The following is a 16,875-nucleotide window of genomic DNA, read 5'->3' on the forward strand; positions in this document are numbered from 1 at the left end:
GGTAAAAAAATAAATGTGGCCGGTTACAGACTGGGTCAAAATCTTAACCAGGGAGACCGTTCTGCTTAATGGCTGAAGCAGGAGAGTAGGGCTCTGCAATGGTTAGGTACTCCTTCTTAACATCAGGAAACACTTTGTACTGTGAGGGTGACTGAGCCCTGCACAGGTTGCCCAGAGAGGCTGTGGAGTCTCCATCCTCGGAGATATGCAAAAGCCACCTGGAGACAATACTGGCAGCTGGCCCTAGGTGTCCCTGCTTGAGCAGGGGCTTGGATCAGATAACCTCCAAAGGTCCCTTCTAACCTCAACCATTCTGTGATTCCATCATTTCTTGCACTACTGAGTCATTCCAGCTTCAATCGATTGGCTTTGGCCCTTTGCCTATTAAAAAGGTGTAACTTTGCCGAATTTCCAAGGATGGGAGGGTTGGTAGGGGACATGTTCCCACAGCGTGCACCACAGGCGTTGCTGAACAGGGAGATTATGTCCAGAAGCAATCTGCCCACAAGGCTGGCTCCTCTTCGGAGAGGACAAATACTCAGTGTCCACCAAAATTTGGCTCCCCTAGCCTCACCACTTCAACTCCTAACCAAAACCTCGTGCCACCAGGTCACAGTGCAGCAGGCCAGAGCACAGCGAGCAGGTCTTTCAGCCAAACCTCCTGTACGGGTGTGCTACCCTATTGCAGGCTGGCAAGGAGGACCAGCACTGTAAACCCATGGGTAAAAGTCTGCACTGCAGAGCGCTGTCTGGGAGGCGGGCAATCTCCCCAAATTCAAGGACGATGACTATGTGATTGTTTTCTGCACACAGAGATAGGACTGTGCTTATCTGATGCAGCAACAAAATGTGCAAAGTTGAAGGTGATTACCAGCGGCTGCTCCTCGTCACGCTCGCAGAGAGCCAGATGTGCCCTGTACTGTGTACGAAACACCATGCACCAAGGTTTTTCACTGCAAATGAACCGTTCAGTAACAAAGGAAAAAAAATGAGGAGGAGGGATTAGACGACAATTGAGCTGTTGTTTGTGCAAGTGGAAGAAATAACTTTTCAGGAACAGACCATGGGTCAGGGCAGTGGACAGTGTGGGCGTTTGCTGGAGAAGTCAGACTAAACAGGCAGTGATGCGTTTGATACTTATGGCACTGTTGGGAGAAAAAGTGATATTAAACACACACAGGACACTAAGGAAGAACAAACAACTTATTGTGTGGAAAGCAAAAGTGCTTTGGAAGGGCCAGTAGGACTATCCAATTTTTAAATTCATCAGCAGTTTGAGAGATTCAAGACGTATTCTAGCATGGCTTTTATTCTAGCATGGCTTTGGTTTAGACACATCTCTTGGTAAGGCTCAGAGGTCTCCCTACCACTTTGTTTGCTTGTTTCTCTGCCTGTAACCATGCCACACTACGGTTTTTATTAGTTAAATGGCCGTACCAGTTAAAAGCAAGCAGATGGAAATGCAAGGGAAAGGGAAAACGCACATTTAAGGAGAAGTTTCACCAGTAAGGGCAAAGTGCAGCTCCAGGCCTCTGACTTGATATCCACTGTTGTCCTAGACCAGCTCAAACATAAAGGAAGCTTCTTTGTGGAATGGTCAGACAGGAGAGAGAAGCCCACAGGCCTCCAAATGTCCTTAGGAGCAATCACAAATACCAACCCTCTTCAGCTAAGCATGAAGCTGATGCTTCCCGTACACCATTGCCCTCCTTCAGCAGCTGTTCAGGTACTTCACAGGCACACAGCGCATTCCCATTCCCAATGAATCCCCTCTTGCCTGCACGGGCGACTTAAGCATGCTGCATATTAACCATGCATATTCCCTACACACGGGGAAAGGAGAGGGAAAGAAGCAGAGACAGACACACAGCTCCATTTTAAAGCCCTTTGGAAACTCAGATTATATAGTCATGCAACATATTTTCATATCATCCCAGGACATTTTTGTTTATGTAATGCTGAGTGCTATTTTATTTGTTCCATCTTTGCCACAGATGCACAAACACTGTGAAAGGAGAAAGAATGTCTACTCTGTATGATGGCTTTCAAAAAATGAGAAAAGCAAGTAAAATCTGTTTCTTAAGCACACATTCCATTAAAAAAATCACTATATGTTTATAGAAAAGATTTTTTAACAAAGGTTTAATTTTAAAAAGTTAATAACTGGGTATTCCAGAAGGTTTGAGTCATCCACAGTAATAATTAGGGGGTTTGTTCCATACAAAATGCTTTATTTAACCTTCATGCCTCCATTCAGATAATTATACAAATGCATACATTTAAAGGTTTAAACTCTATTTCAATTCACAGCTCAATTCATAGGAAAGTTGAATACAGAAAAGCAATGCACCAACAAAATATGTCTGAGACACCATTAAAAACGATAACACTTGTTCATTTAAATCTTTGAGAATAGAGTGGAATAATCATCCTCTGACAGAATTTCATTAGGGGACTCCCTTTGCATTATCAGGGCAAAAATCACCATTTTACAGTAAGAGGAAAAAAAGCTCTGAGTATATTTACAATACATACACTATACATAAATACAAGAACAACACTTACATAATATTAATAAACTTATAACATAGGTGCTGCCTAAACACTACATAGTATATAAATGCAGAGGAAACTATTGGGAAATTAGATCTTCAGATGTTTACTTTTATTTTTGAAGAAAAGTAATTTTTGTGTTTAAGAGCTTTTGAAAAGAAGGGAAAAGAAAGACTTAAGAAACTAAGATGTTTGCTTGCTAGCACTGGTATTTTTATTCCTTTTAAGTGTAGGACCTCTATTGACACTATTATCTCTATGGGGTTACTGATAATGACCCTCCCCTTTGCATCTTATCTAGGAAAAAGATTGAGGTGCCATACATACTAATTCCATTGCTGTGAAGCTTCAGTCCCACATTAATCGCTTTGTAAACTACGGGATGTTTTTGTATTTTTACACAGGAGGATCAAATGAGCACTCAATACATACGACGATAACGACCTGATCAGAAGGAACAATTTGGAGCCAAATGCAACCCTGTCCTTAGGATTTCATTCAACTCATGCCATAGGGGAATTTGCTTCTTCCATAAGTGACTTGGCCAAGGATGATCTTTTTCATTATTGTTGTTTCTTCCTAAACACAGCTGAAAGAACTTTGCAATTGAATCGTATTTTTGACCCCACATGTTGACAGCAGTGTCCAAATCTCTCTTTCACTCGAAGTACATGAATGCGTGGATCTGCATGTGTGGGTTGAAGCTCTTAAGGCTGATGGTGCATGAAACTTAAGTAACTCATTACTATCTCTGTGTCTATTCTAAGTGCAAATGTGAGATACAACTGTTTAGGGACAGCCAGCAGGTCAAGAGAGCATATCGTGTAGGTGTTCAACAGACAACTTAGATTACCAAGGAAGCAATGCATAGGAGAAGAGAAGAAACAAACCATGGGGCTTTTAAAACGAGAACCAAGATGCAAATGTAGCAGTGAAAAATAGTTTGAAACCAGAAATGGCAACATGAACTGAATCATGAAAAAGACTAGTTCAGCCATGAAGATTATGGCTCAAACTGTCTTTCCAAAGAAGCTCTGTACCCCTAGCAAGGCAGGGGCAGAGAGAAAGGCATCATCTGAACCTATTCCTGTATCTCATGGTTCATGCTTATGACAATCCATCAAAGCCACCACTTGTGGTCCCCTACCAGACACTGAACTAGTGTTGTTTAAATGCAGGTCACAGCATGAAGCAAGGTTTAGCAAGTCAATGTGTGAACCACCATTCACCTCGTCCCGTATAACTGACAGCATCTTGGCTCCCTGAAACTTTGAGACTGAACTGGGGAAGACGTTGCAGGTCAAACTTATGGACAGTAGGACCTGATAATTGTTTCTATTCTTATTTTCTTAATAGCTAAAATTCACGTGCCCAGCTTTGCTTGTCTGAAGGACTGAACAACTGTGTACTGAATAATCTAAAAACTACTGCAACAGCAACTGAGTTTGTTTTGTAATTTAGTCAGTAAGTAAGCACAAGCTGCTATAGAAGTATGCTGGCAAATCAATAGAAATCAGAAAAGAACACTCTGTTTTTCAGAATGAAGGAAAAAAAGCCCGGTTCATTTTGGGATGGTGAAGACAAGGTGCCCTCTCCTACGCAAGACCTAACAGACGTAGGGCTAGAGTCAGCCAAACCTCTCCACACTGGAGTTTCAAAGGCCGCCTCCTGGTAGTGTTGCTGCTCTACAACAAAGAACCAAACCCTCCTCTCCAACAAGGGCTCAGGTAAGAAACTAAAGTTTCCTTTGTCCTTCTGATGACACGTTGTATCCCCAGCATGAATTGGGCTCTTTGATGTGCTTATTATCTGGAGATTAAGCTCAGGATGACAGAGTAAATTTATGCATGTTCTGATGGGATTATTTCCACCAGTGGCTAACATTTAAAAGTAAGTCATTACTAAACTAGCGGTCTTATCGCATGATTAAGAAATGTGCATAAATGTCTAGTTTTTACATGTGAGTCCATGTGCTTTTTTTTTTTTTTTCCCCACCTGCACTTTCTTCTGTATACGAACACCTTTATGCACACTCAGTCCTGCCTCAGTGAATAAAAACTCAACGCCCATCCTCCACCTCCAGCAGCAACTCACCAACGGCAGCAAAAGTCTAGGCAAAACGCAAATCTTTTTCAATTACAAAATTCTGCCTGGATAAATGACAGGTACAAATGTAGAGGATGGAAAGCAGTCTTCCTTGTCAAAGGTATTAGGACAACCAGTTACATTTTGATCTCAAATATATTCATTTTTAGAAACAGAAGAAGCATGAGGGATGGCATTACACTGCTATTTTAAGAATCCATTAGCAGCAGGGTGTGTGTGTGTGTTTGGTTTTTTTCTATTTTTATTTTTTTTCCAGAAATTTACCAGATTAAAAAAATAATAGACAAGAGTGGAAGAGTCACAGCTGGCTATTTTCTTGTAAGATAATTCTATTGATGCAAATGTTTAGGCCACTTAATATAAAAATCTTCTGACACTATTTTAGGAATATTGACTTCTCACTACTCAAATAGTCTCTGGACTGATAGTCCCCAATTTTTCACTCATTTGTCCCCAAAAGGAAGAAAAGTGATATATTTTTTCCACTCCTGAAGTCAACCAGTTCTAAGATGATATTAAATACTATGAGCATTACATGATGAATAGAAAGGAGACATAAGGTGAACAATGTGTTTCCACAGTTCGATGAAGAGGATTTTTCAAGAGAACCCCCCTTCTACCATATATCCTAAAAAAGCTCCATTGGGCTTATTGCTGGTTTTTGAATTATTTCACTAGAGAACACCCTGAATACATGGGCACATCAGACATAAATTAGGAAGAAATCCCCTAAAACACTGCTTGACAATGACTTCCATTCACACCTACTGAGATCGATATGGATGAGTAATTTTCAAACTAAGACTAATTTTCTTCTTCGAAGTATATGACAAATGTTGTCTGAGAAAATAACTAGAAAGTGTATCAATATCTCAACATGTGAAAATACAAATGGCACTTTGTGTTTGTTTCTGTGCTGCATTATTGTTCTCAGAGTAAAATTTCATTTTCACCTTATTGTTAATAGAATCCCGTAAGTTATTGCTGTGTAAAAGTATAGGAACATCCCATCAGTTCTAATTACAGGCACTTTCAGTTTCTGTTTTATCTTTTAAAATGGATTTTAGGCTATCTTGCTGAAGTGTATGTGCATTTTAAATGTCACAACTGTCCTGCTACAATTGATTTTGTTGACATGTTACTGCACCTAGAAGACTAAACTCCCCTGGCCTCAGCAAAGAGCAGCTGCCTATCTCAGCTCTGCAACCTTAATTCAAGATGCACTGCAGTCAGGGAAATACAAAAAGAAATAAAATCAAATGAGAGTTTGCTGTTACTGTATTGGCAGTTCACTGTAAAATGCCAGAAGGAAAAAAAAAAACAACCCACCCACAAAAAACCTTTCATATGGTTTTCATTTTGATTAAGTGTTTGTTTCCTTTATTCAGTCAAAGACATTCTGAGTGTTGACTTATTCGACACTGAAGGACTCAGTATGACTTCATTATATTGCATGCCATCTGCGAAACAGCAAAGAAGTGGCCACTCCATTTTGCAGAGAAAACATGCTCTGACAGAACAGGACAATTTACCTCTTATGTTTTGTGTTTAAGCTTTGCAAGGCATTATCTTAGCAGTTTTCCTGATGAAAACTAAATGATTTTTAAAAATGTACTTCATTTAACCTATTTACACTCCATGTAAAATCGTGAGTTTGAAAATACTTTTCCACTATCACATATATTACAGAATATTTAAACTGTTACAAGTATAGTAAAATACTTTCAAGGTATTTTGATTTCTCAAAGATGCAGTATCCTTATAGTTACATTTTTGTACTAAAACCTGATTTACTGCGGAAACCGATGAGAATTTAAGCCTTTTCAAGGTACCAATGGGCATGACATTCATAAGCATACATTACACGGCAACTGTTATGCTATAGTGGAACTGTGAAAATACAACAATCCTTAAACTTCTTTGTGCACTTCTCCAGTTAACCACAGGCAAAGGCATAATACATACAATAACATGAGCTGGTTTCTTAAGAAGGTAGTACTTTCTTTTACAGTGTTTATTTCTAATTTTTCCTTTTCCAATTTTTGTATTTTTGTATTTTTAAAATAAATTTTATTTTTATAACTTATATTTTTATTAAAAAAACTGTTTATTACCTGCACATGGGTGGAGGCATGTGGAAGTGCTGGGGTTTATATGGACAAGTGTATAGATGAGCATGCAGGAGTTGGGCGGATATACTGAATGATCTTAAGACTTGTCTGCTGTGGAAGATGCAGTTTCACACACTGACCTTTCCAAACCGAAGTCCAAAAAAAAATAATCAGTGAGATATTAATAGTGAAAATTCCTCTGATTTTGAGGTACCCACCTTGAATAAAGGAGAAAGAGATTTTTTCCATTAAACAGCATTTATTATCAGAAGCTAAATTTATAAACGGCAACTAGAATACATTTCCAATGTGGCTAATGGAAAATGAGAGTTGTGATCACTGTTATTCCCATTATTAAAGGGGAGATAGGTTGCCCAGCTATTTGTCCATGCTCCGCACTGTGAGTTTACCCCAAGCATCAACATCACTGATGTAATTTTCAACACTGTTAATTTTGTTATACATTACTCCAGGAAATAATCATATATACAAGTCAGTCTAAATCTATTTAATTAATTGTATAAGCATGATAGAGAATAAGGAATACTGCATCTTCATCCCAAAGTATAAACTGCTGTTGCAATGAGCCAATTTTACAGTGCTGAATAAAACAGGTGTTCAAAAAATAATGACAATTTAAAATTTAAAAAGTTCTGTATCAAAGCTGCTTGCTCATTGATGTTTTCCTATAATCCCGGCTACTGAGATTTCTTGACAAATCCATTGAATCCTTTTGAAAACATTTGAAATCTGACATTTTGTGGCAGTTTCCCTTGTAAGCCATAATGGGTATGGTGGATATTACTCATCCTTTACTTACACTTAAAAGCATAAATCTCTGTCTTTCCCAAAGAATGGGATACTGTGTAGTTTTCTGTCCCCGCTGCTCAATTAAGATGGACCTACTGTGTTGTGTCAAAATGGATCTGGTATTTATGCATGTTATGTATGATGTAAGCCTTCACCATGGTTATGAAATGTCACAGACCTGCAGTGGGATACCAGGATTTTTGATGAATCCACCCTGGAGCCATCGCCTTTGGTCTCTGCACAAGCACAGAAGTCTGGCAGGTCTGAACCGCAGCCACTGAGGGAAGGACACCCTGAGAATCTGGGGGACATCAGCTCCACATCCAAGTAACTTCTCTTAAAATACTTCCGAAGTGGAAAACAAACTAGGAAACAACCTCACAGAGTATGCAGGGTCAAAACCTGTGGGTGCTGGTATGAATAAGAAACTTGCCAAGAACCATACCGGGTACTTCAAACCCAACGGTGGACTACTGCTGGTAGTGTAAGCTGTCTAGAGGTAACAGCAGCACGAAAAGCCCTTACACGTGTGCCGGGAAGGCTGAGGATACACTTCCTGCCTGTGAAATAAGAAAATCTAGCGTACACTCCTTTTACCTTTTGGCTTCATTCTGTTACCATTGACATGCTCTGTGCCTGCGTCCTTTAGGGTGAGTGCTGCTTCAACCCTGTATCACTCTGGGGTTCCTTGAATAAAACCAGACCCTCTTTCTGTTGCAGTGTCTCCTATGCATAAAGTAATGGGCAACCAGCTCAAAGACAAGGGATTCAAACAGATCAACCTCAGCCTTGGGAGATGAACCTCCCCAGGGTCTGTGATACATATGATCCTCCTCGGGGCAGTTCAGCGCTGAATGCTGAAATTTAAGGCCTCTCAGTTTCTCTTGGAGAAGTTTTTGTCTCTTCATTGACTACAGGGGAACCCTAGAGAGGACACTGGTCTCTCCCAGTTATACCCTGCCTTTGTGAACAGCATCAATCTCTCTCATTGCTCCTCTTGTACGCTAACAGAACAGCCTTAAGAGTTTCTGGTCAAATAAACTTAATTTTCTATGGGAGAAAAAAAATCACAGATCCTGAAAGAAATTCTGTATGCCATTGGTTCTTCAACTGAATTACCGCTATTCAAGTAATTCGTTGGTAAAATGTTCTTTGGCAGGAAAATGTGTTTATCAATTGACTTCTACCTGATCCGACTTCTTTCCCTAAATGCTGAGAATGACAGACCGATTCAAGGGGACGATACTGAAGTACACAGAAGACAGACCTAAGATGTAATTGATGAACCATTTCACACAGAACACTGACACCCAGTCTGTTAAACCAAGAGCAGAAGTGCTGCTGGTAAAGACCCAGTTCTGCTGCCCTGCAATGCCTCATGGCCCATCTGGAAGCCCTGAACCATTGCAGCCTTTCCATGCTTTGCACGGACACTTGGCACCTCTGCTTCATTCCTGATTTGGAGATGGATACCGAAATGTTGCGAAATTTAGTGGAAGCTGATTACCAATACGGTCAATGGGAACCGAGAGAGGCATTTCTCCCACAATGGCTGTGAATAATTTGTTTTGGGTTTCTCTGCCGACCACTCGACAGAGGGGAGCGTGAGCTTTAACAGTACTGAACTTCTTCTTTCAGAGAGCTGACGAACTATCCAGTACTGGGGAATATGAAGAATATAAAGACAATCAAAACTCTGGGGCCTGTAAATGCTGTTATAAAGTATTATCCCAGTCATATTAATCCTCAATTAACTGTAATTGCTTTCAGTATCTGTACGTGTACTCTGTGTTCGTTTCTCTTAAAGATTACCTTGATTTCAGAATCCCCACAACATTACTATGGTTACTTCAGGAATCAGAAACTAATTCAGACTGGTCAAACATTTAAAAATGAACAAGTGGCATCACAAGTTTAATCTGTGCAATTCCTGGAACCAAATATTCATAATTAAATGCATTGCAAAAGACCTTTATGTATACATCTTTCATCTCTAAGCTATAAAAATCTCAACACTTAAAAAATCTTGCCAAGCCTCCTCTTTGTCAAATTTAGCTGAATAGGCAGATCCTTGTGAGGAAAGAAAACAGAAAAACACTATTCTGTTTGCACGAACAACTGATGACTAAGAGTTTCTCTCTTTCCTACATAATTAAATTAATACAAATTGGTTCACAATTATAGGGCTGTATGGGAATGATCAAGAATTTCCTTTTATTTAATCTGAAAAGGCTTGGATTGAAAATCCCAGCAGAAGCAGCCACTGGTACCCATAAAGGGCCATTTATATCATACTAGACAGCTGGCAAAATCTTGTTATTCCCTAACTCCCAGGGAGAAATCTAATGTCTTGCAGAGCATCACTGCAGAAACATTTCTCCTTCCTACTTATGGTTCATCCACTGACTCCTATCAGCTCTTTCCTTTATCTTTCTTGCTTTCTGGACACAAGTATTATGTTGAAGGAAATGAAAGTACTTAATTGTGGTACCTAGCGGGTCAGTGAAACCATCAGAAAGATTAACTTAAATGATTTTACGTGCTATTTCTGCCTACCCCCCACTTCTGTTGGTGTGGAGTAAATTATTGTCTTGAGAGCCATTTTACTCATTATTGCTTTTTCTCTGCAAGAGATGCAGCCGTTTCTTCTCTGTTTTGTTTTGTTGGTACATTCAATTCCATTTTATGAATAGTTACACCACTAAACTTGGTACCAGTGAGTGCAAGGTCTGACTATTTCCTTGTATTCAAATAATGGTCACGGGGAAGAGGATATCTGCATGAAAGAAAACTGCACATTGCGAATGGGCTAGTAGTTTTCAGATGGGCTCTTTCTATAGATATCAGAACACGGTTCTAAAGAAGTCCATGGTAAAACATAGATACTTAATATTGTACTTTCAGCAGAGATGCTGCTGCCCCTTGTTTATTTTACAGATTTCAACAACAACAAAGGAGAAGAAAGGGGAAAAAAAGATAAAAGAAAAAGGTTAAATGGCTGGTGTCCTCTAGGGAATAATGGGAAATTATGGTACAATATTAAAATGCCACCATCATTATTGCAAAAGTCTGCTCAAGTGACCCTTCACCTCCGACAGCGGGACCTCTCCAGCAGAATCTTCTTGCCTACTCACACGCAGCTTGTCTGTAGCACAGCTTGGGCGTAATGCTGACAGTGGCCAGATGGTACTCAAAACAAGGGGAAAAGATGGGATAATAAAGGTCTAGCGGTCTTGCTTTCATCCTCATCCTCATCGGTTTGCGGTATCTAATCCTCCAGTCAGCAGTGATTTTTCAGGAACAAAATGTCCGACAGCTGAGAAAACATACAAGCTATAAACATTTTTTGTCAAAGGATGCAGCATGTAAAATAATGCCCATTCCTGTAGCATTTTGGCTGCTATTTCCCAGGTGACTGTGATGACACTTTCAGGGGGTAGCCATGCTAAGGGGCAGACGGGGTTAACTTCAGACAGCGAGGAGAAGAGTGGCACTTCTTTTCCTGCTTTCTTTTTTAAAATTTCTGTTATTATTTTTTTGTTATGGACATCAAGGAAAGCCCTGCCTGTTAACACTGTAGAGGGGGATTCAGCCTGCTGAATTCACTCCGGGTAGTTAAGAGACCCAGCTCTTAAACTCGGCTGGAACAGGTAGCGTTTCTCAAACCAGCATGTGCCTGCGGCGGTGGAGCGCCAAGTGATCTGAGCGGGAAAAGCTGCGGTCACAGTCTGCACACTTGAATGGCTTCACTCCTGTGTGCTTGCGGTAATGCCTCGTCAGTTCGTCGGAGCGAGCAAACTTCCAGGTGCAGCCTTCCCAGGTACATTTGTAGGGTTTTTCGCCTGGGAGAGACAAAAGAAAGAGGGGAGAGGGGGAAAAACAGGTGGTGACTTTCCCCTTGCTGCTCTTAATCCCTGCAACCCCCCCTGCACGCTTCCCATGAACACCCACTGCCTAGAGGTTGCTTTAGGCCAAATTACACAATTACGATGTACCGAATCTGCTGAATATAAGGAAAGGGCCTTTGAGATTTATCATTCCTTTGGCATTCACATGACTAAGAAAATCAACAGGATTAAGGCAACAATATAGATCCTACCTTGCAGGGGTGACGTGGGGATTAACATCAGGACAAAGGACTGTATAATTATTCTCATGATTACCATACAACTTTGCTACCCTTGTTTTGTCAGGCTACACTTTCTCCCAAAATGGCCAGATTACCTGATATTTCAGCAATTTATCATAGGCTGCCACAGACTTCTAGTTATTTTTATGAAGTTTATGAAGTTTTCTAATTATCTGTGTAAACAACACTGCCAGACATTTTTTAACAAGCTGGTAAAAATGAACTAAAATTTTCCAATTAAACATAAAATTCAATCCGAAAAATGTCCTTTTTACTTACTGCACTTACTTTCAGTAAAATTAATTTTTCATGTAAGATGTTACCAGGAACAGTGTACAATTTTTAAATGTAGTCAGCCAAGGGACTTGCACAACAGTGTGGATAAACACGCATTTAATTCAGTGAAAATAGACTTGGGCTAAGCGTAGTTTTTTTGGACAATCCCACCCTCTGCTTTTTATTTAAAGGTAAGCATGATGCGTGCCCCACATTCTGTGCTGTATCATGTCAGAGGAAGAGATTAATACAACTGGATTTTGTGCTTTCATAGAGCAAACTGGTATAAACCCCCATTTTTGCTATGTTTGTAGGCTATACTTACTTGTGCTTTCTATGACCAGCTCTCAATGTCTACATCTTAAATGCTCTTGGCAGTTACCTTGATCCCACAGTTGATCATGCACCAAAAGTGAGGAAGGGAAAATGTGTGGAGTCTGTATGCAACTTCCTCTGGTGTGTCAAAAATGATTTTTTCCCTCCCCTTCTGAAACCAGCTAATCACAACCAGGACAGCAAAAGAGCATCTCTGCAGCAACTGTTTCCTTTGTTAGGCACAATCATTCCTCAGTTATTTATTATCTCTTATGAATCATGAGCAGCTTGCAAGAAACTATTTCAATTACATGAACCAGTGATGCAACACTTGCTTTGTCGTAGGCAGCACCTCCCTCTATGCGTCTCTTCAAAAGTCAATAAATGCTTTGCCAAGAGCCCTCAGTCTCAAAAGAAAATTCCCGAGTAAGAATATCATCACAAAGTTGAAACAGACCTGAGAAGTCCAATTGAAATGACTATGGGTGCCTCTGTAAGGAAATCGGATGCTGTACAGGCATGTCAACAGGGTTGTCAGCAACATTTGAGCTCCTTGGGTTGGTACCTTCTGTACACCATCTGGGCTGTGCTGCAGTTTTGGTGTCAGATGGGGGTGGGAAACAGTTGCTGTGAGAAGAATCCAGCAATCCAGGCTCTGAGATAACCATGGCCCATAGCTGCACCAGCAGCAACTTAGCCTAGATAATTTTATAGTTCTCAGAGAAGCACAAAGCACCAAACAGTGTTCATTGCTCCTGCATGTCTGCAGCGTTGGGTGCCTGGAATCCCACAGCTGCTGCGAGCTGGAAGGCACAAGCTTCACGGCAGATGGTGGGTAGCATGCTCTTGCCGATGACACAATGCTACAAAATGTGCTCAGATTCACCACCGAACTGTCTTACATACATATCCTTGCCACCAACAGTTGGTGAGAAGCACCGCACAAATATAGCAGTGCCCCCATCCAACTTGGCAAGTCTATCCTAATGCTCTCGTCACACCACATTAACAGTTCCCAAGTGGAATGCCTGCCCTGTCCATCCTCAATGTACTTTTAAACTCTTTTGGTTTAGACTCTGGATATTGCCCTGGTTGGCTTCTTTGATCACAGAGACTTCTTGAGCGAAGCATGGGGGTATTTCTTAAAATTCAGATTCTCATTTAAAAGCATCTGAATTTTAAGTCTCTCCTACCACACAGAATCATAGAACCATAGAGGTTGGAAAAGACCTTTAAGATCACCTAACCCAACTTTTAACCTAACACTGTGAAGTCCACCACCAAGCCATGTCCCTATAAGCACCACATCTACATGTCTTTTAAATACCTCCAGTGATGGGGACTCAGCCAGTTCCCTGGGCAGCCTGTTCCAATGCTTGACAACCCTTTCGGTGGAGGCATTTTTCCCGATATCCAACCCAAACCTCCCCTGGCACAACTTGAGGCCATTTCCCCTGGTCCTATGGCTTGCTGCTTGGGAGAAGAGACCAACACCCACCTGCCTGCAGCCTCCTTTCCGGCAGTTGTAGAGAGCGATAAGATCCCCCCTGAGTCTCCTTTTCGCCAGGCTAAACAACTCGAGTTCCCTCAACTACTCCTCATAAGTCTTGTGCTCCAGACCCTTCACCAGCTTCATTGCCCTTCTCCTGGACACACTCCAGCACCTCAGTGTCCCTCCTGCAGTGAGTGGTCCAGAACTGAACACAGTATTTGAGGTGCGGCCACACCAGTGCCGAGTCCAGGGAGACAAGCACTGCCCCATCCCTGCTGGCCACACTGTTTCTGACACAAGCCAGGATGCTGTTGGCCTTCTTGGCCACCTGGGCACACAGCTGGCTCATGTTCAGCCGGCTGTTGACCAACACCCCCAGGTCCTTTTCTGCTGGGCAGCTTCCTAGCCGCTCTGCCCCAGCCTGTAGCATTGCTTGGGGTTGTTGTGACCCAAGTGCAAGATCTGGCCCTTCTCCTTGTGGAACCTCACACAACTGGCCTCAGCCCATCAATCCAGCGTGTCCAGATCCCTCTGCAGAGCCTTCCTGCCCTCCAGCAGATCAACACTCCCACTCCAACTTGGTGCCATCTGCAAACTTACTGAGGGTGCACTTGATTCCCTTGTCCAGATCACTGATAAAGATATTATAGATATCCACAAGATCCTTCCCTTCAATAGCCTCTTTGGCACACAAAATCTCGGATCTTCTTTCCCTCAGTAGAAGACAAACAGAGAACCTGAGGCAGGAAGGGATGGTTGGTGAAAGAAAAATACCAGAAATGGTTTCTTTGTCCATTAAAACAGTATCACTTTGGGTAAGAAATGAAAGTCAGCTGATGGAAGGACATGAGTGTGGGTCACTTAACTGGAGTTCCTAGTTGCTGCTTCCAGCCTCCCTCCTCAATGAGTCCTGCTCACCCAGCCCCTATAGAGCTATGTGAAAGAGACAGGACTAACCACATTCTTCTCAAGCTATTTACACCACTGAAGGAAAATCACTCTTACAAGCTCAACTTAAGAAGACCTTTCATTATTTTCAATTAAATATATATGTATAGCACAAGAAGGAAAAAAACAGGCAAAGTAGCATTACTCTGAAGATATTCACTCATATGCACCTTAAAAAAGCCACTGTAAAGAAAGCTGTGAAAGATAAGATTTTTAATTAAGATTAATCAACAACATTTTACGCAAACCTAATTCTTAGGGGAATAATAATAATAATAGTAACAACAGCAATAATACTTTTCTGTTAAAAACCTACATAATCTGTGGATGGACCGGTGCTTGAAAAAATATGTTCTTCATAGTTAATACTATATAAACTTCTGTTTGGTAACACTCCAGGCATGAAAACTGACCACTGACTTTGTAAAAAACGGAAGATTCAGGAGTTCAGGGGATGGAGAAAGGACCAACAAGAGTAGAATTGCTGAAGCTGGTGTCAGGTATTACACACCAGCTTTGGCTGATGAGCTTGAGCACTCATAGCTGAAATACTCAGTACACTCAGAAGAGAGAAGCTGGATCTCAGCAGGGCAACCCAGAAAGCAGTGAGTGAGGATGTGAACAGAACTAGTTTGCTAACTGGAAGAAACTAGCCCCAGTGCTTATATATCTATGTTCGTATTATCCATCTCCATTTCAAGACTGGATTGCAGTGGAGTCAAAGTCAAATACTCAAGCATTTTGACTCAGACACTTCTGCCTTTTTGTGAGCACTTGACTTAAGTGTCTAAGAAACTCTCAGGTTCAAAGCATGGGCATGTTTTGGCTCCTTCAATGGTTTGGCAGCCACTGAAGCAAGGGTGCAGCGTTACTGTCATGCACCCAGACACTCAAATTCTCGCTCAGCTCTACGGAGCAAAAGCAGGTGGTGTAAGTCTTGCCCAGGGTAGTGGAAACATGGGAACAAAGGAGAAGACAAAACAGTGGACAGTTTTTGGAAAATAGTAGTAAAGAGAACTGTAGAAAGAGACTAAGAACCTGTGATAACAAGAGGAAAGAAATAAAAGTGGAAAAAGAACCATGTTAGTTAATTCAATTTTCTGAATCTGTAAAGTTTTAGACTTAAAGAAGCTACCCATTTTAAAATAAATGCCTGAAGCTGTGAATATTTTCATGGGAGCTGACCCTCTACTTTTGCACCTGTCTTTGACAGCTCTATGGTTTTGTCCCAAAATCTATCAAAAAGATCCCAAAACACTGAGAACTTGCATTCTAATGCTATTTCACAGCTTTGTCTTGCAATACATGGACAGCAAACAGTATGCGAGGACATGCATTCACATGGATCAAGTGGGATCCTGGACCATAAAAAAGTGCTTCTATACAGCTCCCTGTAGAAAATGGGTATTTTCTATTATTTAGGGAGGTTAATTATAAAGTTTTAAAGATATGACTCAAGGCCCCAAATGGAACTAGTTATTTTTTAAATCTTCTGTTAACAAAACATCTATTTCTAAGAGCCCTCCAAAGCCTTGCTTTTTGTAATCCATATGCCAGAATCCAAATTAGTTTAATTACTTTTACCATATTATTTTTCCTACCCTACCATGGCTCCCCTCGCTTAAGCACTTAAGAACCTAGTTACAACTGTTACTTACTAAATCTCCCTAAACTGAAGCAAATAATGAATTAATAATGTTGAATAATGACCACTGTTCAGTCAATCCTTCCAAAATTTTCTGCCCTCCCCACAGTCCAACTTCTGTCTTCCCATATCCTCATTCATGTACTCTTAACATCCAGAAGACCCAAGGAAATAAATCCCTCTCAAACTTTTACTTTATAACCCTCTAACATTCACATGATCCTAAAAAGAAAGCCTTATGTAGGTACCAGCAAGAGACCATGATGTGTAACAGATAAAGGGACTAGGGTCTCTTCTACCCCAGGCAGAATTTCCCATGTGGTATGTTCCTCGGCAGTTATCCTCTGCCCATCAACTGGCTGGAATCATGGTATTTGATGCCAGATGCTTCAAGGTCAGGCACCACAAAACCACCACGTAAATAATTATGGGTTGCTCTGCCAGCACAGAAACTGCTCTGGAGCTCCAGGAAATAGAGCCAGGCTTATGT

General features: G+C 41.1%; 1 protein-coding gene across 6 annotated transcripts in view; it reads right to left on the reverse strand.

The window, feature by feature from the left end:
- Positions 1-2,210: 2,210 nt before the first annotated feature.
- Positions 2,211-16,875, reverse strand: part of KLF12 (Kruppel like factor 12) — a 251,878-nt gene continuing 237,213 nt past the window's right edge. For all 6 annotated transcript variants that reach the window (XM_037378167.1, XM_037378161.1, XM_037378163.1 and 3 more), the window contains one exon: positions 2,211-11,422. In XM_037378167.1, coding sequence (XP_037234064.1) covers positions 11,241-11,422 — 182 coding nt within the window. In that variant the 3' untranslated portion in view covers positions 2,211-11,240. The remainder of the gene's footprint in view (positions 11,423-16,875) is intronic.

This window comes from Falco rusticolus, chromosome 2, assembly GCF_015220075.1.
Source record: "Falco rusticolus isolate bFalRus1 chromosome 2, bFalRus1.pri, whole genome shotgun sequence".
NCBI lineage: Eukaryota > Metazoa > Chordata > Aves > Falconiformes > Falconidae > Falco > Falco rusticolus.